The following is a 27,180-nucleotide window of genomic DNA, read 5'->3' on the forward strand; positions in this document are numbered from 1 at the left end:
AGAGCAAGTTTGAGATGCCATCGTCTCAACCGCGGCAAGTGAGTGCATAAATCTCTTAGCCTGCTCGCGGAGCCCCGGAAACCCGCTATTATTGGGGGATTGAAAGCGACAGTGAAGCGACGGCACAGAGAGTTGAGTTCATCAACGAAGAGCGCTGCTGCCATATGTGCCGAATCGCTAGGCACCCCCCGTCGGGATTGTCGACCTTCTCGAGGGGTATTCTTTGGCAGTTGCGCTTTTTTTTCCTGCTTGTTGTGCGCTGATTGGGGTATCATCATGAACCGGGTAGTTGCAGGTGATTCGGCTTGCTTGGAAAAGAAAGACTACGAGGGACGGGACGGAACCGTTCAAGATCGATACCGGGCGATAAGCGTGGCGAAACGGATTGTTGCGCTCCAGAGATTTGAAACTGTTGATTGTTCTTCTGTTTGGGTTTGTTTGTTTGATACCGTTTTGTGTGCGATGTTGGCTCCTGCGGCGTTTGAATGCATTTAAAAAGGCATTTATGATGGTGCTATTCAATTTGAATTTGAATGAAAGGGCTAATGAAAGATGGAAATTGCAACCAGCTTTCTTCGGGAGTGATTTAGGCGAAATTTATTGTAAATCGGGAACATCAGATAATCAGTAGTTTGAAACCAACAGACGAAGCATTACAAAGTTATGTATTCACGTAAGGCAGATGAGCCTTTTACATATTTGGAACTATTCAATTCCAGAGTTTTTTTTGAAAAGGACCAATAAACCATTGTCTTTCATATGTTTATAGGACCTAATCAAAAAAACTCTAGAATTGAAGTTGTTCTCAGTAATGAATACTCGTAATTGATCTGAGATTTTTTTTCCTTTCGGATGAATGCCACGCTGCTAAACTTTGGAGATCCGTGTCCAAACCGTCATAATCGATGAATTGGTGAAGATTGCTCCATCGCAACAGATCATATCTTTCCGAATCTCACCGACGAGTGTCAAGTTCATCCGTTATCACTTTCCATCCATTTATCTTCTGGAAGTCTTTCGACACACTGTTGGGTGCTGCTGTTCATTGTCTGTTTATCTGTTTATCGTCAGAGGTAATCTATCGATAATGATTCGCAGCTGACTACCCCTGTTGAAGATGCAGTGAGACCCAGTGTGGTCAGTCTTGGGTTGAAGGATTCGACACTTTGCAGACACACGGCATTCGTCCCCTCATCGTATCTTGCTTCCATCTTTGGACGCGCTAACGAACTCACGGTATTTGCTGGTCGGAACAACTGCACTATTGATTCTCCAGTCTCCGCCGTGTGTGTGTCCAATCGTCAAATTTGACACAATTTCTCGGGTTAACCTTTTGAAGTCTCGCACGCGCCCTCGTCCCCGTCATTCGCTTCGCCGCATAATCTCATCATCTCATCCGAAATTCCGCCAATGTTGAGATGCAGATTTATCATCGCCGCGTAATGCCACACGCGAGTGAGAGTTTATCAATTTTAGCATATGTGCACAGCTCGCTCGATGTCGTCTGCAGCCTGGAAGTCACCCACCCTCTTCGTCACAATAAATAACCGTGCATAAAAGAGCGCCACTTAAAAACCAATAAAACGCCATTTCCCATATACGCGGGAGAGCACTCGTGACTGGAAAATTTATCTTCACCATCACCGTAAACGTCAATCATCGCGCGCTGATCGTGGCGATGTTTTCCGCCGTCCTCGGCAATCTTTGCGCAAACAAAGACTTTATCAAAGCTTTCGACCATTTCATCAATAAAACATAAAACCGCACACACACACACTGCCAAACCTTCTCGCTTTATTCTCCCACGCAATTTAGGCCGGGCCGTGCGACGACACACTCACGGAAATTGATCTTCTTCGATTATCGACGATTTGGCAAAGCCGACGAAGACGAATTCGCATGCGCACTGCACAATCACTGCTAACCTCATCAAGCAAAGCGAGTCAGGGGTGGAAAACATCGCGATGCATTGCAGTGACTATCGCGAGGCATTCGTACATCCAGAACATTCCAGATATGGCGATCATGAACATTCTTACAAAGCATCGCGATGAAGTTTCGTGAACCATCGCGAAGAAACAGTTGAACCATCGGGATGGAGTTGGCGAACCATCACGATGGTTTTTGGTGAACCATCGCGATGATTTTGGCGAGTTTGATCAATTTTTTCTTGTTAAATTACGGAAAAAAAATTGCGATCGCTTCACGATGGTTCGCAACTTTCCCACCCCTGCCGACACGGTGACAACCGGAACATCACCGGAGAACTGGGAAGACACTTTCGCCCGAAAAACGAGGCGCGTTCGTTGGTTCGTTTTTTGTGTGTGCCGATTTAGTGGCCGACCAGAGAGGTGAAAGAAACGATAATCAGTATCGCATCTTCTTCCGCAATTGTTTGGCGATGGTGCCCTCGAAAGCGCTCGAAATCCGCGCTGAACTTTTTTTTTTTTTCCATCGGCGATAGTGTCGTTTTATGGACGTGCAGGCAAAATTTTACGACTTTTCGCGGGCCGTTAAGATGTGCAGCCGTTTGATTTGGAATATGGAAAATTGCTTCGCGAAGTCAATTTTGGGTTTATTATTTTTTTGCTTCAGAAGGATGTACCGTGAAAATAGTGGCAATGTGTAGGGGTAAAATTTGCATGACGGATGCAGGGGCGAAATTTTATAGGTTTTTTTTAGATGATTTGGTAGTTATTTTTAGAGAAGATGGCTGAAGGTTAACTTGATAGTGAACCAATGATGCATCGGAGGTAAATATTTATATTTAGATATTAATGTTGTTTGGTTAGCATAATTTGATTTACTATGACGAAAACTTTTTTTTGTCTTTATTTCTTTCCAAAGCTTTTTTTTCGGAATATAATTTTATGCCTACAAACCTCTCCACTTTTCATTTAAATGACAAATTTGGTTGCTTGCATTTTTTAATTACAATTTTCTTAAAATAAATAACCACGTAAATTGGTCAAATTGTAAAGTTAAACAATATTCCATCATTTTTACGTCAGAAGATGTCTACGAGGAACGAGCAGGTTGGACTGTTTGTTTTGACTTCGGCTTTGGCCCATTTATATTGTTTTGTTAGAATTCTTATCAAATTATCAATAGGCTCAGTGATTTTTCATCTTCAAAAATATTAATATTCATGAGGATCAACATTCCAAAGCAGTGAATTTCACGGAATTTTCACGAAACGTGAAAAATATCAAATAAACGTGAAAATCTAATGTCAAAATTACAGAAAGTACTTTATATATTTAAATGAAATACAATAAATTTTAAAATTTTCAACGTGACAATAATAGAAAAACTTTTCAATTTTTTTTTCAGTCTTTTAAGTCACATAAATTGTTTGTAACATGAGATTTGGAGTGAAATATATAAAACTGACTAATAAGGCCGATGCAAATATGTTTTCAAAGTTTTTGTCCCTCGACTCTGGTCGAGGTCGAGAGGGGAAAGATTTTAGAATTAGCCCAAACATGCTAAAATGATTCTTAAATCAGGGGAATGCATTTGAAATTGATTTCAGTTGATTGCACTTAAATTTATATATTTTTTTGCACTTAAAAAAAATGTTTTGCCCTTTCATTTTTCTGGCCGATTTTTAATTTAATGATAATGAAAAAGTCTCCTTTAATTTCCTACGCTATATGGATAATTTTCGTTTTTTTTTAAATTTAGTTCATCACAATGTTTGTCTTCTATTCTATGTTGATATTCACTTATATTTCATCTACATTTTAATGAATTACAAACAAAAACAAGATTTAACTGAAATGTTGTCTTCACAAAATGAGTAAAATAATTCGAATATTCATCGTCCTTTTGATCAACAAAACAATGTTTAAAAGTTTTCAACTCTCCTCTCAAAAGTTTCATTAAAAAATCAAGGAGCAAAAACAAATCTTAAACAAACCCTTTGAAATTAAAAGAAAAATATTCTTGAAAATTTCACGGAACTATGAAAAAAAGTAAGATATTTGAAAAGATCGGAAAATCAAAAATAAATAAAATTATGAAGCATAATTGATACTAAAAATTTTATTTCACACACTTAGATTTGTTTTACCGTATTCGGTAAAAATATACCAAAATTTGGTTCATTATCGTTCATCTTAAAACGAAATTCGGTAAAATTACCGATCTCAACTTTACCGATTTTTCAACTACCGAATTCAGTTAAAAATAATCTAAGTGTGCAGGGAATGATTTAATTTAGTAAGTTTACGAAGCAAAGCTGATGAAATACTAAATAACGACCTTTGAATTCTCAATTCTTACTTGTTTGTCCTGATTACTTCCTCTAACCACGGTTCCTGTAATATCGACTTAGAGTTGACTGAATTTACTGTCATCAACATTCCCTACACACTTTGATTTTTTTTACCGAATTCTGTTGTTGAAAAATCGGTAAAGATTAGATCGGTAAACCATCTGTCAAAATGAACAACATTTTACCGAAATTCGGTAACAAGATGAACAATAATGAACTTCATTACCGAATTTCGGTAAGTTTTTACAAAATTCGGATATTTTCAGTTTACCAGTTAAAAATTCGGTAAACTTTACCGAATTCGGTAAAAAAATTAAAGCTGATAAAATCAATAAATCAAATCAGATTAAATGCAATTGGTTCTATTCCCAATTATCGATTCCTAGGCAACTTGGGCTTAGACAATCATCACATCACATGGCGAAAATCCAGTCTGCAATCCGCTAAAATCGAAGCGAAGTGAAATCAAATCAGATTAAATGCAGATAAATCAAATCAAGCTCATATCAAATAGCGATAACAATGCGATGATATATTAGGGGCCGGGACATTTAGGAATATGACCGATTTACAGATTTACATGCATGTAACTCTTTTATCAAAAAATATTTTAAGATAAGTTACCTTCGAGGAACCTGCATACCTTTGAATAGTTCCATGATCTTATTCTAGTTTTAGTTGAAAAATCGGTAAACTTTAGATCGGTAAACCATCTGTCATAATGAACAAAAAAATACAGAAATTCGGTAACAAGATGAACAAAAATGAACTTTATTACATTATTTCGGTAATATTTTACCAAATTCGGTTGTTTTCAGTTTACCAAACTATTCAGCAGTTCAAAAATCGGTAAAATTCACCGAATTCGGTAAAAAAAACAAACCATTTTACGTTTAATTTGCACGACAGCCCAGATCGTTTTCCCAACTTACAAGAAGGTTTCAATTCTCGGTCGACAATACTAAATCAAAATTGGGTTTGCTTTAGTCTCAAATTATACAGTGTAACGCTATAGAAACCATAACTCAAAACTGTTCATTGCTCTGAATACAGTAAAATCAGTAATTTTCAGCCAAGCCACAGAAAACATGTTTTCAAAACTCACCTGAGGTTGCAGCAGTAACATGCTGGTGTTGCCACTGCCAGCAGAGGTGGTGGTGGCGGCGGTCGTGGAACCGGTGGTCGCGGCTTCACCGGATGCTGCTTTCCGCCGGCTGGTGGTGGTCGCAGGTCCTTTCTCGGGGCTCGAGGCCGGTGGCGACGTCGGACCGGCAACCCTTGGCGTCGACGGCGGTGGTGAGTTTACAACTTGCGACAGAAGTTGTGGAGCACCTGTGTGGGGACACGAACGAGAAAGGGTTTATTTTTGGGCGGATTAGTAATGGGCGGTTGATTTGAGGGACCGGTTTTTCTTTCGTTAAGGTACCATAATAGATCATAATTCACTGTGGGCGACACTTTGATGGATTTCTGCGTCAATGAAATTTATCCGCGGGGCCAAATAAATTCAGCTGCCGGGGTCAATCAGCATAATTTAGCATAAACTTTGGAAGTCAAATGTCTCGGATGCTCTTCAATTGCTCACTCGCGGCCAATTTATACCCAATAAATCTCGCCAACGGTCAAACCAAACCACAAAATCTCGAATGACCACCGCGGGGTCGTCTTCTAATGTTGTTAATATTTTATTACACCGTCGCACATAATCACACTTAAAAATGGCCACCTCCTCGAGCGACGAGCGATGTCTCGTGTTTCGCGGACACAATTTGAATAAAGTCAGTTTCGGGGCCGAACCCGGGATTTCGATGGGAGTGGCCGCCCGGGATCATCATCTCGGGTGCGCTTGCCAACTTGGGTGATTCTTGCGCTATTATTTTTATATCGCGATAATTTACATATCGCGCTATGTACACTTCACGGACCGTGACTTCAGGGGGTAGAGAACCCCGGGCAGGTAATGTGAAAATGTGAAGGGGGCGCATCGCAAAGGGACGATGATAAATGGTTCTCCTGATCACTATCGTGAGCGAGCTTCGAAAAGAGGCCCTTCTAGATAGAGGTGAGAAGAGGGGTGAGACTATCCTTGGAGGGTCGTAAAATCAGTGATATTTAGCAAGTTCATTATTAGAACGAGGTGTAGTGAATGTGTGTGTGCGTCTGTGTGATTTGGAGTGGTGATTTCTTTATGAGACGTGACAAAACAGCAGAAGGAACGGTGGTAAGGTAGTGGAAGCTAGATAGACTGAGTGGAAATTGGAAAAAAGGAAATTTGCGTATCCAATTTACATCTGTTGAAAGTGTTGCGGAAATATTTCACTCTGTATTTGCATTTAGATTGTTTATAATTGCAATATTTGTAATAAAATAGAATTATTTTGTAAATCAATTTATATTGTAGATTTTTTTTAAACATGGTATTTTGAAACAAAAAATGTGTTAAAGATCATTGATTTTTAAAGACTACTGTTTTTTTTTTCAATTTATAATTTTAATATATGTTCCTCGACTCCAGTGCAGTTGCACGTCTATTCCCATTGGAATTTTGAAGATTTTTGTAATATTTTTTTTACCACCTGATTTTTGAGCAATTATTTAAGTTCTTTGTTTTCAGAACATGGTGAAAATGTTATCAGATATAAAATATTGTAATAATCAAATAATTTAATGAAATAATACTGAAAAATCGAGCATTGCAATATAAATTTCTGAATGTACTGATATTTTCTAAATAATCAGGGGACAAACAAATATTTTTTCGAAAAATTTAAAATTTCACATGAGAATTTGAAGTTTAATCAACTGAAAACGAGTTAAAATGCATTTTCCTGCGTTTATAATCATATTAAGCATGTTTGAACTCCTTTAAAAACATTTAAAATTTTCCCACAAAAAGTTTTTTTTTCGCCAAAAAATATTTCCGTAAAAACCCTGCATATTTTGAAAACTATAATTGGAAAGCAACTGGACGCGTGTAAAATGCATTTTAAAACACTTCTTTTCATCCAAATGTTGAAACTAAGGCTCGTAATTTCAATTTTTATACTTCAAAAAATATTTGCAACGGCCTAAAGCTTTTTAAAAAAAATCTAGAGCAAAACAACGTCTTTTCAAAAAACATCAAAAGTTTTAATGAAATTTAAGTGAATTTATTTGCAATCGATTTAAATATTATGTTTTTAGAACAGTTTGGCTCTTCCTACCAATTTTGAATTCATGAAAATAAGTTGATTTTTTTTAAATTCATTCTAATAGTTTTTTTTTTTTTCATAAAATTATTTTTATTAGGTCCTTTTCGGTACTGAGACCTGGTTAGGACCGAGTCGGCTTTTGTAATTACATTTGACTTAATAATTACAGAGGATCTTGTGTGTAAATGTTAGTGGGAGGGGAGCCGATTACCCGCGGCCTACTCGGGGTTAGTAGAGAAGGGATTGATGTTAAAGACAAGGCGTGGGAAGGGAAGGGGGATTGTGTAGGGGTCTAGGTTGGCTCTGCTGGCCTTTGCGTGTTTTCCTCAGCCGCAACTCGGTGTCCAGCTGCTGGGGCGATCTTGCTTTGCTTCCGGTGCAACCAGAAACGACGGCTTTGTGTGAAGGCGAGTTATACTAACTGGAGGAAAACTAACTGAAGGAAAACTAACTGGAAGAAAACTAAATAGATATTTTGGAATCTGAGAGGAACTGATAGATAGGATAGAGAACATCAAGGTCTAGTTGAGATAGCGCGTCTCGCATCGGGATTTCTGGTGGTCTTCCTCGGGCCCTGAGGGTATCTTTCAACTTAATTCTGTGAGCCTGGTGATCTGGACACGCCCATACGAGATGGTCGATGTCCTGATAACCCTGCCCACAGTCGCAAAGGTTCGTATCACTCATGTTGATACGGTACAGATGAGCCTTGGACGAGTAATGGTTCGACATAAGGCGGGACATCGTTCTGATGAATCCACGCGTCAAGTCCATTCCCTTGAACCAGGCTTTTCTTTGCACCTTAGGTCGTATGGAATACATCCAACGTCCCTTGGTGTCGCCGTCCCATTGTGTTTGCCAATCCAGAAGCGCACGCTGTCTCGGAAAACCGTAGCATTCTTGTAGGCTAATTGGCCTTTCAAAAATGTCTCCACTCTCGGCACCCTTCTTGGCGAGCAAGTCCGCTTTCTCATTACCCGGAATCGAGCAATGAGCGCGGACCCATACCACCGTGATGCTGAAGGACTGAGCCGCCAGGTTGTTTAAAGTCTTGCGTATTTCCGTAAGGAAAAACGTAGACTCCCTGGTCGGCTTCAGAGTCCGGATAGCCTCAACAGAGCTAAAGCTATCGGTGAAGATGAAGTAGTGGTCAGGTGGCATGGTCTCGATGATTCGCAGTGCGCAGTAAACCGCGGCTAACTCTGCGACGTAAACCGAACTCGGGTCCTTCAGCTTAAAGAACAGCTGATAAGATTCATGATAAACACCGAAGCCCGTACAGCCGTCGAGCTTGGAGCCATCGGTGAAGAATCTGTTGTTTGGAGGAACATGGTTGTACTTTGATGCGAAGATCGACGGTACAACTCCCCGCAGAAGATGGTTTGGGATACCGCGAGTATCAGCTTTCATGGACGTGTCGAAGCCAATCAGGGTGCTGCTGGTTAACGGAGGCGTGCGCTGTACCGTTGTACTCGGGCTCCACTCCCACGATGACATAAAGTCATAATATAGAAGCATGCGCCGAGACTCAACGTGAAGGTTCAGCAACGTTTCAAAGTTGTCAATTACCAGTTTATTCCTGTAATCACACCGGATCAGGAACCGGTAAGACAGTTCGTAGTAACGAGTTCGCAGAGGCAATACTCCCGCCAAGACCTCGAGGGTCATGTTGTGAGTTGAGTGCATGCATCCCAAGACAATACGAAGACATCGGTACTGTATCCGCTGGAGAACCAACAAGCGTGATTTCGCAGCTGATTGGAAGCAGAAACTGCCATATTCCAGCACCGAGAGTATCGTTGTCTTGTACAGTCGAAGCAGGTCAGAAGGATGAGCACCCCACCGGTTGCCAGAGACGCTGCGCAGAAAATTAGTTCTTTGCAGGCACTTTTGCTTCAGGTAGTTGATGTGCTTCCCCCATGTTCCCTTCTGATCAAAGATGGTACCCATGTACATGAAGTGGTCCGACTGCTCGATAGTCTTTCCCGAGAGAGAAAGATTGAGCTGTGCCGGTTCATGCTTCCCCGTAAAAACGACCAGTTCCGTCTTCTCCGGAGAGAATTCAATACCCTTTCCAACTGCCCAATGGGCATATTCTAATAGTTACGAATAAAACAATTATTTTAAAAATATCTAATTAATCTATATTTATCTATAAATAATCTAGATAATAAAAAATATCACAGTTCCGTTTAGAAACAACTGACTTTTCCTGTCCTTCTGAAGTGTGACTCATATTGTGAACATACAAAAATCTCTATTTTGCTAGTAGTATGAAGTATAAAGTATGAGCCAATTATTCATGTTATTTTTTTTAAATCTTGTTTACTGTTTTTTAAGTTGTTTAAAAAATTTTTTTTTAGATTAGTTAAAGTGATGAAATTTTTCCCGGCCATTTTTTTGTGTCTTTTGTCAAGCAATAATAGTTAATAATAGTGTTGATAGTGATATTGATAGAGCAAACAATAAACCTTTTTCTTTTTTTTTTATTTGCACTCATATTTACCAGAAACAAATTATTTCAAGAATAATGCTTACTTGCTTTAGTCCTCTAAATTTAAATTTTTTTTTCAAACGGGATTAAGTAGTTTTAGCAATTTGTTTAATTTTTGTTGCCTTGAATTAAAAAGTGGTAACTTGTGGACATCCAAATATAACCCAAATTGTATACTGTCAAATTTAAAACGAAATTATTTTATTTTCTCACCCTTTAATTTGTAGTAACTTTTTCCTTTCTTGTTTTGAAATATGCTGTTCTAATGTTCTGAATATTTTTATGAACTTACCGTTTTTCATTTGTATTATTTTTTTATAGATTGATTTTTTTATATTTATGTTTATATATAATTAATTGCAATTTGTGTGTGATAAAAAAATCCTTGTCAATTCTCCTATTTATTGTTTCTTTTATGTTTCTTACTGTAAAATGATATCATTAGCTTGAAACAATTTGCGTTTAGTCGTAGTCCAGGGCATAAAAACAGATATACAGGGCATAACAACAATCATACACTTATTTTATTTAAAATTATGGAAAAGCCAAATAATTATAAACAACTTAATTTTTCAAAGCATTTCCAAGGTCGCATATAATAACTTACACGAAAATCTTAAATCATTTTGAAAATTTAGGAATTCTTCCATCAAAATCCATTGGGAAAATCCTAAATTTGTTGAAGTCCCTTTCAGTCTTTTTAGAAGAAAAATAGAGAAATTAATAAAAATATCAATCAAAAATTCAATAAAATATATTCAATGATTATTTTTTATTATTCTTCTGAAATCATTCGTTTTATTCAAAATTGAGATTTGTTGGAGATTGAAAATTATATTATTACTTAAATTCTTATTTATAGTACATGTAATTCCCTTTGATAACGATCTAAACAATTTGTTTTGATATGGACAAAAAGCCTCATTTTTTACACTTTTTGGCAATTTGATTTGAAAGAATTATAGGTTTATTCGTGGGAACCTCTATTAGTCCAAATGATGATGTCATCATTTGGCTCTAGCATTGTCTTTGGCTCGCACCGGTTCTCTAAATTTTCAATCTGATTCGTCGAGTGCGTCGTTGCGATGCTCCAAATCGAATGAGGAATCAGTCGGCCTCAAGGACCTTCTCGGCGATCCATCAAAGCGGACTGCTGATCATGTTGATTTGGTGACCCTGGGGCCCAACAACGCACAATACGTCCATCATATGGTCCAAGCCTGGCTTCGGGGTTATGACCACTTGAGTATCGCACACATAAATATTCATAAGCCCAGGTTGACCGATAACATCACACCGGTTGTGTTGTTCCCAACCGCTCTGCTGCTGCTGCTGCTGGAAAAAGGCCTCCGCACCCATTTATCATGCCCGTTATCAACAGCAAACCGCGGCCAGAAGGCAAAAAATATATGCTCAAAAAGATATCATAAAACACCATAACAAAAAAACGCTTCTTCTCACAAGCGAACTAAACTAGTAAACAACAGCTACGATCACAACCCCATATGAGCGGGGTTACATAAATCGAGCTCCCCCCGAAAATCTCGTCCCAAAGAGGTCCAAAAAAAGATCAAAACCTCGCGCCAAATTGTGTGTGTGGTTGTCCCAGCGAGCTCGTCTTCACTTTCGCTTTTTCGCGGAGTTTTTGGGCCCCCCTCAGTAATCTCCGGCATCTGCGGGCCGGAACCTGGGCCAAGAAGCACGGTTTCTCACACGTAAGAAGAGACCACAACGAACGAAAAAAAAAAACCTAATTCGAACTGATTCAAAACGAACGATGATGATCAACATGTGAGAAAATCGCGGGTCATTTTGGACCCCTTGCAAGACTTGAGCTTGGTCGAGGAGGTAGCAGATCTAATCGTCGTCGTGTGTGTGAGCATGTGGTCATCTTCTTTCTTTTGGGGGCCTTTTAAGGTCCCATATCATTAGCCTGGGACTTGGCAGTGAATGAACGACGGCAATCGGTCTGCGGTCATCGGTTGTGAATGGTTCTGGGGGTTTCAGGGGTCTTTCGGTGGACAAATTGAGAGCTATAAAGCTGGTGGATGATCGCTTGTGTTGTGATTTAACATAAAACTTTTTGTTTTTAAAATTACTGAGATTTGAGTAGTTTTTTTGAATTGTTAAATGAAAAATAAGTCGGAATTAAAAAAAGAAACATATTGAACTTAATATTCTATAAATCTTGTTGTGTTGAACTAAGACATTATGCTCGCAAAAAAAAAAACTTTTTCATCACTTTTTTCGATTCAATCTTTTGTTTTTCGTCTTTTTGTCTGTGTCAAATCTTCATCAAATGCGGTTCACTCAGCAGTGAGTACTCACTGAGAGAAAAAAAAACTCAAAAGAGAATGCACAATAGGTTTTCTCTTATGCGCAAAATATCATTAAAATTATGGCTTTTTAAAATTATTCGGAGGTGTAACTCAAATGCAGACAAACTTGCAATCACTTTTCACAGAGAGATTAAGAAAATATCATCTGTTCATTTATGATCTTTTGAGAGTTTGGGAGAGGTTTGCGTTATCATGTTCGTACTTTTTAGGAAATGAACAAAAAGCTAGGACATATTTTTAAGATCTAAGAATCTTAAAAGATTTCTCAATTCATAACTACGAAGTTATTTGGAACCATAGTTTTCTCTGCCAACAACCAAAAAAAAAATAACACACAAAAATCAACATCAATTATCAGACCATTCTTCGAATTCACCTTCAACAGAAAGAAAGAAAAAAAGCTTTTGGTATGTTAAATTAAAGCAATTATTTGCTTTGAAGTGTCCAAGAAGAGACAAAAAAACGGACCAATCCTCCAAAAAGAACCTTGTGCAGATTGGCCACTAGGTATACTGCTGACCAGAAAAGCAGAAGCTGGTGGAACCTCATTCAAATGGTAATTTTACACATTCCGTGCGCGAACAGCCACAACCTACAACAACGAACAACTGTTAACATTGCGCGTGTTGACAAGCTTGTTAAATTGTTATTGAAATTAACCGTGGCGAGCACACGGTCACAGCAAAAACTTACGAAAATTTAATGTGTTAATTAGGCATCATTTTCCATCTGATTTTGCTTTACATTTGGCTTAAAATATTCTTTTTAACCAACAGTTTTTTTTTTTAAATAGGTACAAAGGAAATTTGAGAATCAAGAAAATAAAGCAAAATAATGTAATTTTTATTAGTTTTTTTAACGGTGCACCGAAACATACCAACCACATGTGCCCCATCCGAAGAAGGTGGTACACATGCACGAAACAAGTCATAAATTAATCATAACATCGTAGTTTTGACCACACCAAGGCGAAGAGGTTGCGGATCGTCGAGGTCAGAAATTGTTTGACTGTGAGGGAACAAAAAACGCGTACTTAGTTCGCAATTTCTCCCCAATAGTTGCCGGCTCAACTCTGGCTAGGTGAAAAGAAAATTTAAAATCGAAAATAGTTGCTAATTGCTGTTGCTTGTAAAGAAAGTGTTGTGGTTTTTTTTTCGCAGTACGTTGGAGCTTCTTTTTTTTCGAACATATTAGGAGGTTTATGTAAAAGGAGATCCATGCCAAAATGCGAAAGGTATTTTGATGAATTAAATTCAGTGAAATTAAGGCATTAACGAATTTAGAACCAATTCTAGCATTTAAGCACTCCTCTGAAACTTGTTAAACGACTTTTAGAAATATAATTTGTTCACAAAAAAAGCATATTTCTTGAAAATGGGAATCACGAAGGAAATTTTCTCGACCTATAGAGAAATTGATTTGATTTCATCAAAGTTCCCAATTTTTCGTGCACACAAGTTTATTATGTGAAAAAATGAGATTTTTTCATTCCTTCGTTCATAAAAATTAACGTGAATGATATTAATGTCAAACATTTCTTTTTCAAATTCATTCAAATCAAATTATTCGCTCTACAGCATTGCCTTGGCGTTCTCGATTGCGAGATTCCTACTCGAAACTAGGTGTCCAAAGGCTTGATTGTTGAGGCAATTGCAAACCTCTTTTTACACCTTAGCTTCCATCCACCCCGGGATTCGAACTGACGACCTTTGGATTGTTAGTCCAACTTCCTACCAGCGACTCCACCGAGACAGGACCCAGGGAGACGACTCCTACACCTGGACTGAGCTAACGACCTATTCTTTAGGTTAGTCCGGGGCCAACATTTACTTCCCGTCCGACGGAAGGCGTGATCAGACAAATCTCGTCTCGAAAAATGCCACCGGGACCGTCTGGGATCGAACCCAGGCCGACTGGGTGAGAGGCAATCACGCTTACCCCTACACCACGGTCCCGGCTCAAATTCATTATTAAAAACATTTTTTAGATAAATAATCATTATAATCTATAATAATCTTTCTAAATGTTTTTTAAGAACTGCTAAAAAGAATGCAAATCCTCCAAAAAAGTTTCAAAAATGTTGCTAGTTTTTTTTAATGAACTACTCATGCCAAAAAACATTCAAAAATAAATTTGAAAAAGTCTTTAAATTATTCATAGAACTTTTCATGTTTAAAAGAATGCAAAAACTCATAGATATATTTTTGAAAAATCTATTACTACTTTTGTTAAAAAAATGCAAAAAACTAGAGAAATTTGTTTTGAAAATGCAATTTGGTTTTTATTAAAAAGAATGCGAAAACTCATAGACTTGTTTAACTAGTGATTTTATAAAACTGGCTAATGTTTAAAAATAAAACTCATAAAAATATTTTGTTTAAAATCAATTTGGTCATGTTGCAAAGAATGCAAGAACTCTCAGAAATTAATAAAATCATCTTGTGAATAGTCCAAAGAACTGGAACAAATGAACGTAAAAATTATGTAACTGTTGTTTTTGGGAAACCCATTAATTTTCATTTTGCTGAGAAAGAAATTTATTTTTAAGGATAATTCTTCACAATTAGTTGTCTGTTTTTTTTTCATTCAGCGAAACGACAGTAAAATCAAACTTCAAATCAAATTTGAATCATTTTCTTACAATGTATTTTTTTAGTTACTGGCCTAGTTAAAGAATTTAGATGATGCGTTTTTTTTTAGAGTTTACCAATTTTTAGTTCAATTTTCTTTAAATTTACTAGAACACTTTCGAAGAAACACGAATTCTTGACTTTTTTTTGATAAGGTCCTATAAACAAATGTAAACATTGAGTGTATCCCTTTCACACCTTATGTCAAAGTCCATCGGAGTAAGCGGGATACACTCAATGTTTACATTTGTTTATAGGACCTTATAAAAAAAAACTCAAGAATTGAAACCTCAATACTTCATCTGAATTTGCTGACAAGATTTTTTTAAATTATTAAAAAAAGGATACATCTGGATATATTTTATTTTTATTTAGTATATTCATATCGTTTATTTTTGACTCATAGTTTTTAGTTATTTGAAATTGAAGAGAATTTTAACATGTAAGCAAGAAATTCATAGGCTTTTCATTGAATTTTTGTTTTAATTCAGTAAAGTTCTCACGTAAAATTAAAAAAAAAATCCGGAAAAATCTGGCAAGTTAAAATGGATCAGTGACGGATGGAAAAGAAGTGGAAAGTGTTATTTTTTTTTTAAAAATAGGGAATTCGTCAAGTGTGTTTTTTAATGATGATTATTTGGCATTTAAAAAAACTAAACTTTTAAATACATAACATAAACCTGGAAATATTGTCATTGGTCCGTTAATTTTGCTCTAGAACTATTTTAAATCTGCCGATATCTAAAAATCTGGCAAGATCTGTTGAAACATGGAAAAGAGCTATCATGGCACTTGAAAATCTGGAATTCTCAGATTTTCTTAATCAATCCATTTGAGTAATGAAAATTCAACTTTTCAGCACTTGAATCGAAAAGTAATAATTTTGATTTAACCAAACACACGGACACCGAACTATAGCGAGAAAACAAATGGTCCACAGAAAAATCATATTTCGAAGAGTTTTTCGGAATTACGGAAGGCGTTGTAAGCCACTGCAACGTTATCCACTTGGCCGAGCCGTGCTAATAATGTGCTGACCAGTGCTGAAAAAATCATCGTTTTGCAATTTGTTAGATAAACTATTATTTCTATCTCATGAAATTGTATTTAAAAATGGCGTAAAACTAGTTTGATTCGCTATTTGCCATGGAATATCCCCCAAACCTTTTCACTGAACACAAAAAAAAGTCCACCAATTGCTTCACCATCGCATTTTCACGCAGTACTTGCAGATTCCATCAAAGAAACAAACAAAAAAAAACCCTTTCCGAAAACGTCCACCTCAGCAGCGCCGACGACGACGACGAGCGCAAAATCTGCACCTGGGACCAACCTACCAGCTCCAAGAAATTGATCCCTCGGAAATTGGGGCCCCCAAAACAAACAACCCATCGCGTCCATGGCAACATCATCGGTGGGGCAAAACAACAACGGCGATGACAAACAACTTTGTTTTGGGCGCGGGAGAAGGGGGGAGAAGAGATGGGCGAAATAATGTTAAGTCAGTTCAGTTCAAGTCAAAAGGTACAGCGAAGCGCGAAACAAAAAAAAAATGCTCGGTGGATTTGGGCTGGAGAAAACTGTAAATACACAAAGTTTAAATAAACTTAAAATGACAACAGAAACATGATCGACAAAAAGAGGGAAGAGGAGGAGGGAAAAAGGCTTTCCAAGTCGACGCGACCGAAAAAAGCATCAGAACATGAAAGAAATATGTTCGTGCCTGCATTTATGCTCTTTGGATGTAATGCGATTATGGAACATAAATTTATTTTTGCATAAATTGACTCCGCGGGACGAGACCTCGGCGTGCCAATAAAAGAGGGACAGCACAGCCAAAGTTGGCGAAAAAGTGTCGATTTTTTGCGCCGTTGCACGATTACGTGCCGGTGGAGAGGAGTTGGTGTGTTGGGTATCCGATGACATTGTCAAACACCAGGCCGGAGATGCTCACGGTGTCGAAAGTGTCGCCAGCTGGGGGCTTGGGTTGCGCCTCCCGGATAATGTACGATTTTGACACGGAAAGTGGTGTTGTTGTTTCAGGCTGAGACTTGAACGGGAAGAGGTGACGAACCCTTCAAGGAAGGGCATTCCACAAAGTGTAACTTTCCCACCACCCCGAAGAGCTGCAGGACGACCCATTAGACCCGCCGAAGAAAGTGAGTCCCACGAGGTGGAGGTGGCTAATTGACGATTCCGGGACTTACGAAATTTCACCCTAAAAGGTCGCACGCCTCCCCGCAACGATAAACACAGACATCCCTTTGGACTGCGAGTCCTAAAGTCTAAAATTATTTAATTTCCGATCCGGGCCAAGATTCCTCGCCTCACCCCGCTGATGAGCGCTATTATAAATCTCGCTATTAATAAGATAAACGAATTATAAATAATTATAGAGACTGCCACCGAGGGCTGTGAAGAGCTTTAATTCGCCTTCGTCATCATCATCGGCCGCGGCAGCAACATGAACATCGCCACAGTGGCTACGTGGTCATCGAGAGCTACCAGTGTTCCACATCTTTTGTACCTTGCAAAGAAAGCACACCACTCTCGATAGAGGTGCTACTGCACAAATTGAGGGTTCACTGCTGGGGTGGACCCATTTTTGGGATCGAGCTCGTGAGGGAGGAGCGGGAGGATTACGACACGGGAGAGGGGGGCAGTGTGTTTTGGAGAAATTAAATTTAGCGAAATTACCGCACACAATTCAGGGATCGGGTGAGGTCGTGAGTGAAATGTTTTTAGTTTTGGGTGACGATGATGATGACCAAATCGGGTGGGTTAATTTTTCGGGTAAAGGTAAATTGTATCGTCAGAGACGTACGTCGGTCAAAGTCCCTCGTCCAAATATTTTTAACGTTTTCAAGAGGTAATTTAAACGCTCTTAGACCTAAATCCGACTCTAGACAGTATGCAAACAATTTCAAATCTAATTTGGAATCTTTAAAAAGAATTACAAAAGGATACGTTTACATTTTTCGAAAATTGATTTCGGTGAATTGACTTGTTTTACGTGCTTTGCCGAAATTTTGAATACATGAATTTGTCTGAAGTCACTTTTAGCCGTGTTTTTTTTACACTTCTTTTTACGTAAAAATAATTATGCAATTATTTTTGATACGCCCCAAACTATGTTTTGACACAATTATATTGCGATTTAATGCTAATGTTTTAGCTAATAAAAAAATGTGAAAAAATTCAAAAATTGAATGACTTTAAAATTATGAAAAACAATAAATAAGCATAAGATGTAGAATAGCTCAAGTGCAACAGATTTAAAACATAAACTGAACAATAAAAATGCCTTAAAATTAATGACAAAAAGTATATAACATGTAATAAAATAAGGTTTTTCCTAGAACAAAAGTTGCTCGAAAATTACCACTTAAATTCGTGACAAATAATAAACAATATAACAAAAATGATTGGTAGAGAGTTTTAACAAATTGATGTTCTATTAATAAATATTCCATCGCTAATTTTAAAGTTTTTATCCATCTTTTTTTTATTTTTAACTAATTAATGTTTTTTCAACCTCTCGTTATGAATACATAATATATTCTTTGTGTTTTTTTTTAAATATTTTTCAGTTACATGTTTTATTTTGTGTTTGGCATACAGTACACTCATTAACTTTTTAAAGTTTTTTAAAAGTTTGATACCTGTGTGTATAGACTAATTTATTTATTAAAAAAGTGTGGGGGTGTAGATGTAGTTAGTAAGAAATTTTTGAATTCTCGAGTAGATTATCAAATCTTTGCATTTTTTTGGCAGCCACTTTCTGAAAAACTCTATAACAAAGAATTAAAAAAAAAATCGACCCTTTTGTGCTATCTTGTGTCCAGTGATGGAAGAATCTTCATCAAAAGAAAATCTTTTGACGCTCATCAAGATAAAAAATCGGCAGGGTACATGGATCTCCTCTCTCGCGCAAGAAAGATCGGTAAAAAGAAACTCAAAAAATCATCATCCGAGTATAATGTAACGTCACACTCGGAATATGACCAGTCAAGTATCAAAGATGAACAATGTTTGTAAACAAAACGAAATAAATAAACTAAAGTGCTAATAATGAGATTCAGAAAAAATCTTCGACTGATTTCGTGTTTCGCCTGTTCATTCTTTCGAGGGTGAAAAAAGTTCACAAGCGAAAAAGATTTTTTTTGCGATTATCCATCCCTGCTTGTGACACGTAAAAACAATCAAAAAATTTTAAGTAAAATATTGGTTCTTTGAATCTTTTTTGAACTTCAGATCAAGATTGAGAGTTTATTACTTGTTTTTCATTCATAGTAGCGTAGTTATAGCAGATTATATTTAAAATGTCAGATTTTAGCAATGGGTAAGCATTGCAAGGACTGCTGAAAATTAAAATACCACATTTCAAAACTACAATATTTATAGAGATTTTAAGGAATGAGCGATAATTATCGTCACCAAATGCGACGCAACATGTGAGTGATGTTATAATTTTAAAACCATTTCCAACCATTCGATTACGAATAATTACGATTGGTTTGCTAATATATATTCATATAAAATTAAACAGATTACGTCAAAGATCAAGATATGATATATTTACTCCCAAAATTGTAAAATTTTAAACGATTGTACTTTTGCCTTGTGCCTTAATTCTTGTTGAAGCATGAGGTAATTATTTTAGAAAAACCTTTTGTTATCTTACCGAAGTCACAAAGTCGATCTAAAAACGCTTTTGAATAATTTAGTTTAATTTTGTTATGACTGGGAGCCGACGTTATAAGAACAAACTGAATAGAACTGTACTGAACTTTGATCTGAAAATTTGTGTTTATCAGAATAAAGCCATTTCTATATTTCATAAGTGTACTGTAAAGCAACGATACTATGTTATATGGCAACTGGCAATAGTACTTCAGAAAAGGTGGAAAAATCCACAGGTGGGATTTGAATTGACAAAAATTGATTAAAAATTGTCCAAAGCATTTCATAGTTCAAACGAAGTTATTTGAAAATGTAGATATAAAACAAAAAAAATCAAATTATTCGCTCTACAGCATTGCCTTGGCGTTCTCGATTGCGAGATTCCTACTCGAAACTAGGTGTTCAAAGGCTTGATTGTTGAGGCAATTGCAAACCTCTTTTTACACCTAAAGCTTCCATCCACCCCGGGATTCGAACTGACGACCTTTGGATTGTTAGTCCAACTGCCTACCAGCGACTCCACCGAGGCAGGACCCAGGGAGACGACTCCTACACCTGGACTGAGCTAACGACCTAACCTTTTTAGGTTAGTCCGGGGCCAACATTTACTTCCCGTCCGACGGAAGGCGTGATCAGACAAATCTCGTCTCGAAAAATGCCACCGGGACCGTCTGGGATCGAACCCAGGCCGACTGGGTGAGAGGCAATCACGCTTACCCCTACACCACGGTCCACGGTTGATATAAAACATATGCATTTAAAATGTAACGATTTTAGTTTAATTTTTGTGCACAATTTTTGATCTAAAAATAATAATAAATGTAAAAATCAGTGTGCAATTTTGTGTTTGAATTTTCTGAGAATTTTATTTTCCCAGATAATTTTCTTTGTCAACCCCTTGAAACAACTCTGTTTTCACTTAATATGAGACATATTTTTAGTTAATTTACTTACAGTAAGGGTGGTCTATAAATTAGGCTCGATTTTTAAAGAAACTCCCTCCATTTCACAAAATATTCTTTTCACAAAAAAAGGAAAATTTCTGTTTTCACAAACTTGCTTAAATTTTACTAACCAAAACTGAAATTTACCAACTGACTTCAACTAAGCCGTAGTTCACCACATTTAAAACGTTACTCCACAAATCACCACATCATTTTCGGGAAACCCCTCAAGGGCAGCAATCCTACCGGGCACGCGTGCCCTCAACCTCCATGAGCGCGTGCGCGCCAGACTCCACGCGAATTTGTTGAGTCAAATTAGGCAAGTCGTGATCGCGCGCAGTCTCGTGCCAACAATGATCGGCGTAGCAGCGGCCACAAAAAAGTGTTCAATTTAATGAAATCTGCACTTTTTTACCCCTGCGCTAGTAAAATCAATTTGAATTATTTTAATACGGTGCGTCGCGAAGAGTTTTTTGTTCTTCTTGATAACGGGAGTTCGAATCTTGGAGAAATTTGCATTCCAGCTGCTAATTCGTGCCCCATCTGGGTGAAGACAAAGTCGTGAGGTAATTAAGCGGGGAAACATCGGAAGATGCAAAACCCTTAATAGGGCGCGAAATCCCCAGCTGGGTGAAAGCTCGCGCGCGCGTTAGTTATGATAATTTTAATCAATCCTTGGAGTAATAAAACATTTCTCACCTGACGAGGGAGTCTGGAGCCCTTTTTTTCCCACACGGTGGGTTCCCCAAGGTTGGGAATTGTTGCGGCTGCGGTACCATTTCTAGAAGCATTTTGCTGTTCTGCGCCGCAACCGAATCATCAATCAAGATCGCAATTAGTGGGTGTTTGCAGCGCGCTGGTTGGCAGCACTGTGAAAATTGGAGTTGAAGGAGGGGCTAGGTATTGATGGGAATTCCGATGGGCTTTTTGTTACAGTGCATTTCGCAAGGGTTCACAGCCGGCAATAGCCAAAGGGAAGCGACCCTTGATTGGCGTTGCCGCCGAGTTCAATCGATCTGCTGCTGGTTGGTTGTGGTGGCGCTCAATTCAGTTGCGGTTTCGAAGGCCACCTTCTTTGTTGGCGGAGGGACTACACCCATACTAGGGCGGCCAAATCCTCTGAAGAAGCTGAAGAATCTTACAGAAGATTTGACAACGGATGTCAGAAGACGACGATCTGACTTCCATTTCATTTCTTAGTTTTTTTTTTAGAAAATCGTTCCAATTTTCATATTTTGTATTATTTTTGACGTAACATTTCTCACAAAGAAAGCCTCCACTTTGATTGACTGCGGCGTAAATATTTGTTATAAAATTACCTCACCACTGCCTGACCAATTCGACCCCAGCCACTAATGTCTCGCTGCCCCCTCATCAAAGTCACGGTACAAGAAGCCCGGCTCGGCTTCGGGGGAAGGAATTTTACGGCAATCTGAACCTCCATCAAATCTTTCATCTCGGGGATCTCTGCAGCAGCAGAGCAATTCTCTACCAAATCCGTCTTTTTTCTTTAATTTTAATTTTTGTACTTTTCAATCCGACTGAAACTTTTTTGGTGCCTTCGGTATGCCCAAAGAAGCCATTTTGCATCATTAGTTTGTCCATATAATTTTCCATACAAATTTGGCAGCTGTCCATACAAAAATGATGTATGAAAATTCAAAAATCTGTATCTTTTGAAGGAATTTTTTGATCGATTTGGTGTCTTCGGCAAAGTTGTAGGAATGGATACGGACTACACTGGAAAAAAATGATACACGGTAAAAAAAATTGGTGATTTTTTTATTTAACTTTTTATCATTAAACAAATTGCAAAAAAACACAATAAAATAACTAAATATTTTTGAAAAGCTGAGAAAATTCTCTATATTTTGCTTCTTTGGACTTTGTTGATACGACCTTTAGTTGCTGAGATATTGCAATGCAAAGGTTTAAAAACAGGAAAATTGATGTTTTCTAAGTCTCACCCAAACAGCCCACCATTTTTCAATGTCGATATCTCAGCAACTAATGATGCGATTTTCAGTGTTAAAATATGAAATATTTGTGAAATTTTCCGATCTTTTCGAAAACAATATTTTCAAATCGAGACTAACATTTCAAAAGGGCCAAACATTCAATATTACGCCCTCTTAAAATGTTAGTCTTGATTTGAAAATTTTGAAAATATTGTTTTCGAAAAGATCGGAAAATTTCACAAATATTTCATATTTTAACACTGAAAATCGCATCATTAGTTGCTGAGATATCGACATTGAAAAATGGTGGGCTGTTTGGGTGAGACTTAGAAAACATCAATTTTCCTGTTTTTAAACCTTTGCATTGCAATATCTCAGCAACTAAAGGTCGTATAAAGAAAGTCCGAAGAAGCAAAATATAGAGAATTTTCTCAGCTTTTCAAAAATATTTTTTCAAAAGTGGGCAAACGTGTGCACTAATTTAAAAAAATGAAAAACTTCGACTATTTTCAAAAAAGTCACCTAAATATGGATTTAACTTGAAAACGGTGCACTTTATCAAAATTTCAGTAAAGTACTTTTTGATTGCAAAATTGATTTTACATCGAAAAATGAAGTTGAAAAATTTTTGCGACCAAAATTTCGATTTTTTGAAAAAATCAGTATTGATTAAAAAATTCATAACTCGGTCAATGATTTTTTGCACAACCTGGAAATTTCTGAAAAGTTGGCATTTTATGTCCTCTATGTCAAAAAATAAAAAAAAAATTTTTTTGCAGATCAAGTTTAAGAGATAAAATGTTAAATAAAAAAATCATCAAATTTTTTTTACCGTGTATCATTTTTTCCAAGGTTAGTCCGTATCCATACCTACAACTTTGCCGAAGACACCAAATCGATCAAAAAATTCCTTCAAAAGATACAGATTTTTGAATTTTCATACATCATTTTTGTATGTACAGCTGTCAAATTTGTATGGAAAATTATATGGACAAACAAATGATGCAAAATGGCTTCTTTGGGCATACCGAAGGCACCAAAAAAGTTTCAGTCGGATTAAAAAATACAAAAAAAAATCGAATGCCCGAAATCCTAGAGAACTGCTCAGCAGCAGCAGCTGGAGAAATTAAACCCCAGAGTTCGGATTTATGTGGGGTCAAACGGCCACGGCTGCGAAATTGCCTCGATTGATGGCGAAGGAGTCAAGCAAACAGCCAACCAACCGTCCAGTAAGCTAATAATTATTTAATTTACTTTCGCGAGGTGAAGGAAATTAATAATTATAGCCCTTTTTAACGGCGCGGGAATCCTTCCATACAGATTTAAGAAACTTCCAGAATAATCAATACTACGTATTGAGTGCTTTTGATTGACTTTGGTCCTCAAAAGTGGAGTTTCGGGAAATGGTGGAAAGTTTGGGGACAAAAATCGTGCTTGGAAAGTTTAGTTTCCTCTCCGATTAATCGACGAAATATTACCACCCTCTACCATCTGAGACTCATAGAGTAAGCAAAAAAGAAGTCAGCAGAAGTCGTGGCTCAACCGGCGGTTAAACATGTAGATGATACTTATGAAATAAGACAAAAAGTCACGAGATACAGGTTCTCCAGGTTGGGGCAAAAAGAAAAAAACGGCACTGAAGTTTCTTCGCGAGTAGTGTTCAGCCCCCGATATCGTCATCAAACATGAGCGCGACATGGCGAAATACAAGACAACTTCTAATAGCCTGGCCACTGCTGGGGCTCCGGGAGGAGGTGCCGTTGCTGATGATGATGGGATTCATCACGCCAGGCTGCCGCCACTTGGGACCATGAACGGGTACGGTTCAGCACTTTCTTCGACCCGACTCCCCCAGCAAGTCGTGATGGTCGCGCGCGGTTCACCTACTTGTCCCAACCGCTAAGGTAGCTTTCGCAAAGTAATTAATCACAATTATACAATCAATTGGAGTTGACTTGGGAGTTGATAATTAACGGCGCACGTTGATGGAGCAGTCGATTTGCATGAGCTCGTCAAAGTTCAGCGCACCCCAAATTTAGCGATTAATGTTCACGGGTCCTCGCACAGATTGACACTTCAGATACTGCCGCAGCAGAAACAACAAGGAATCGAACCGGTTGCCCCCCCGAGTTCTGTCAACGGCTCTATCAAAGCGATCGTGATTCCAAGTAGTTTGCACACGGGTGCGATTGGGAGACCTTATTGAAATTGGGATCTACTTTATTGATGTTCGCGGTTTTCAGCGACAGCGGTGTCTCGCGACAGTTTGGTAGCTTCTGATGGGGGGCTTGACTTTCGGGGTTTCCAGAAGAAACGATTTAATCAATTTGAAAATTATTCAATAGTGGCCATCGTGCGTTTGGTTGGGTTTTTTACATAAAAAGCAGTGGCAATTTGATACGGTCATGCAAATTTGGTGCCAGTTTAGAGGTTTTAGCATGGTTGGAACATGATAAGAGATAACTTTTTCTTTTTGATTGTATTAAAACATCTCCCGAAAACTGCTCAAGTGAAATAAGAGTAATATTGGTTTTTTTCAGTATTGATTAATAAATCGCCAATAAATCTGAACAGTTCGAGGTAACTGCATGCAACATTTGGTCTCAAGCCAAATCAAAAAGTTTAGAATATTGTTAACATTTTAAACTATGGTTTTGGACTGATAACTTTTTTTCAAAAATATTTTTTTATTAAATTCAATTCTGGTAAAAAATGAATTGCTATACTTTTTTATAGTTTCACATTTAAATGAAAACTGAATCAAATTTAACAGAAAACGATTAAAATTATAAAGTTAAAAAATAATCTAATTTTTCAATGTTTGACATTGAATAAAGAAATTACATTAATTCACAGGTATATTTAAAAAAAAATCATATTCAATGAATTTTACATGATAATGGTGAATCGAAAAAAATAATGTTAAATTTTGACTGCGAAAAAATCAATCTGAAAATTAAGCCTGTAAAAAACTATGGCTTTTTTACGTTTTCAAAAAATCATGATATTTTCAACATTTAAAATTTTTGGTTACCCAAAAATATATTTTTAAAATGGTTAAAGTAAAGTAAGTAATTTTTTCCCATGACCCATGAAGAGTATTTGGGTCGCATTTACAAAGCGGATTCAGTGGCTATTTCTTAACTAAATGTTAACACTACCTTCCCTTTACTAAGCAATCGAATCCAGAAGGGAAAAGATCCCCAGTTGTGTTGGTCCGAGCCGGGATTTAAACCCAGATCTACCGCTTGTGAGGCGGAAGCGTTACCAATATTTCTCAAAATATTTAGCTTCCTTTAATTTTAAGTCAAAATTTCTGAAAAGCTTAGAAGTGCCCATTGTTATTTTAAATATTTTTGTTTAGTTTACAATCGGTTCTACAAGATTTGATATAATTGCAAATATCTGTTTTAGCAATTATGACTTTTTTGCTCTCCTGATTTTTTAGAGAAAATTTTGGAAAGGGGAGGGGCAAAAAAAAAAGCAAATCAATCCACTTTAACGACCTTCGGGTTTTTTGTGGTCTCAGTTGCAAGTTTCTGCTCATTTCTAGGCGTCCGAAGGTTATGTGGTTATGTAATGGACCGACGTTTTACTTCCCCATCCGATAGAAGGCGTGGTCAGGCAAATCTCGTCTCGAAAAATGCCACCGTGTCCGTCTGGGATTGAACCCAGGCCATACTGGGGTGAGAGGCTACCACGCTAACCACTGCGCCACCGGACCAAGGGGAGGGGCACTATTTTTAAAAATAAAAATAGCTTTGGCTTAAGTTTGAGTTTTTTATAGGAAGATTTTAAATAATGTTTTCGAGAGTGTGTTAATTATCTTCAGAATTATTCTCACCACTGCCTTAAACTATGCCCATTCTCAAGTTAGGGATCATCCACAAATCACGTGGACACTTTTTTGGAAATCTCAACGTGGACAATTTCCATACAAATAAAACCTTTTTGGTATGGAGCGTGGACAATCGCCACCCCCCCCCCCCTAGGGTGTCTACGTTGTTTATGGATTGTCCCTTATCTATTTTTGAATAAATAAAAAAAGGTAATTTCAAATTTCAAGCCTCATTTTGGAAATTTTTATTGATGAAAGTATCGCAAAATTCTTTTTACATTACAGTTATTCTACAATCAAACAAATGCAAAATATCAATTGTTAAAAATCAACTTTTTTTCTAATTTTTTTCGCAGAATTCAAAATTTCTTCAAAGATTCTAAATTCTTCATTTGATTGAAAAAGAATCAATTAGCGTTTTAGATGTATTCTGAATGTTCTATTTGATAACAAAGCCAAATAATTGATGTTTTTGAAATTCATGACTTAAAACAATTGGCAAAACTTCAAAATAAATGACTTATATTGTGTTACAGCTCAATGACGCCAGTTTTAATCATATATAAAAATTAATATTTTCAAAAATAGAAATTTTCTCAACTCAATTTAAAATAGTTTTATTGAAAAAATCAGAAAATTTCGAAAAAATTATCATAGAAAATTTTTACCATCGAAAATCGGACCAACAGTTTCCGAGATATCATTAGATATATTAGATGACACTATGAGAAATTCAATTCCAATGATTTCAGAATTATTTTTTCGCAGGTGCTATTCTTTCAAGAATTATTTTTTAAGCTCTAAAAATCTAAAAATAATCGAAA

At 37.1% G+C, this 27,180-nt stretch overlaps 1 protein-coding gene across 3 annotated transcripts in view; it reads right to left on the minus strand.

Moving 5' to 3' along the window:
• The window catches only part of LOC6036061 (nuclear receptor subfamily 4 group A member 2), a 195,736-nt gene that overhangs the window by 12,035 nt on the left and 156,521 nt on the right, over nucleotides 1–27,180 (minus strand). For all 3 annotated transcript variants that reach the window (XM_038252554.1, XM_038252553.1, XM_038252555.1), the window contains exon 2: nucleotides 5,385–5,611. In XM_038252554.1, coding sequence (XP_038108482.1) covers nucleotides 5,385–5,611 — 227 coding nt within the window. The remainder of the gene's footprint in view (nucleotides 1–5,384; nucleotides 5,612–27,180) is intronic.

Source organism: Culex quinquefasciatus, chromosome 2 (assembly GCF_015732765.1).
Source record: "Culex quinquefasciatus strain JHB chromosome 2, VPISU_Cqui_1.0_pri_paternal, whole genome shotgun sequence".
Taxonomy (NCBI): Eukaryota; Metazoa; Arthropoda; class Insecta; order Diptera; family Culicidae; genus Culex; species Culex quinquefasciatus.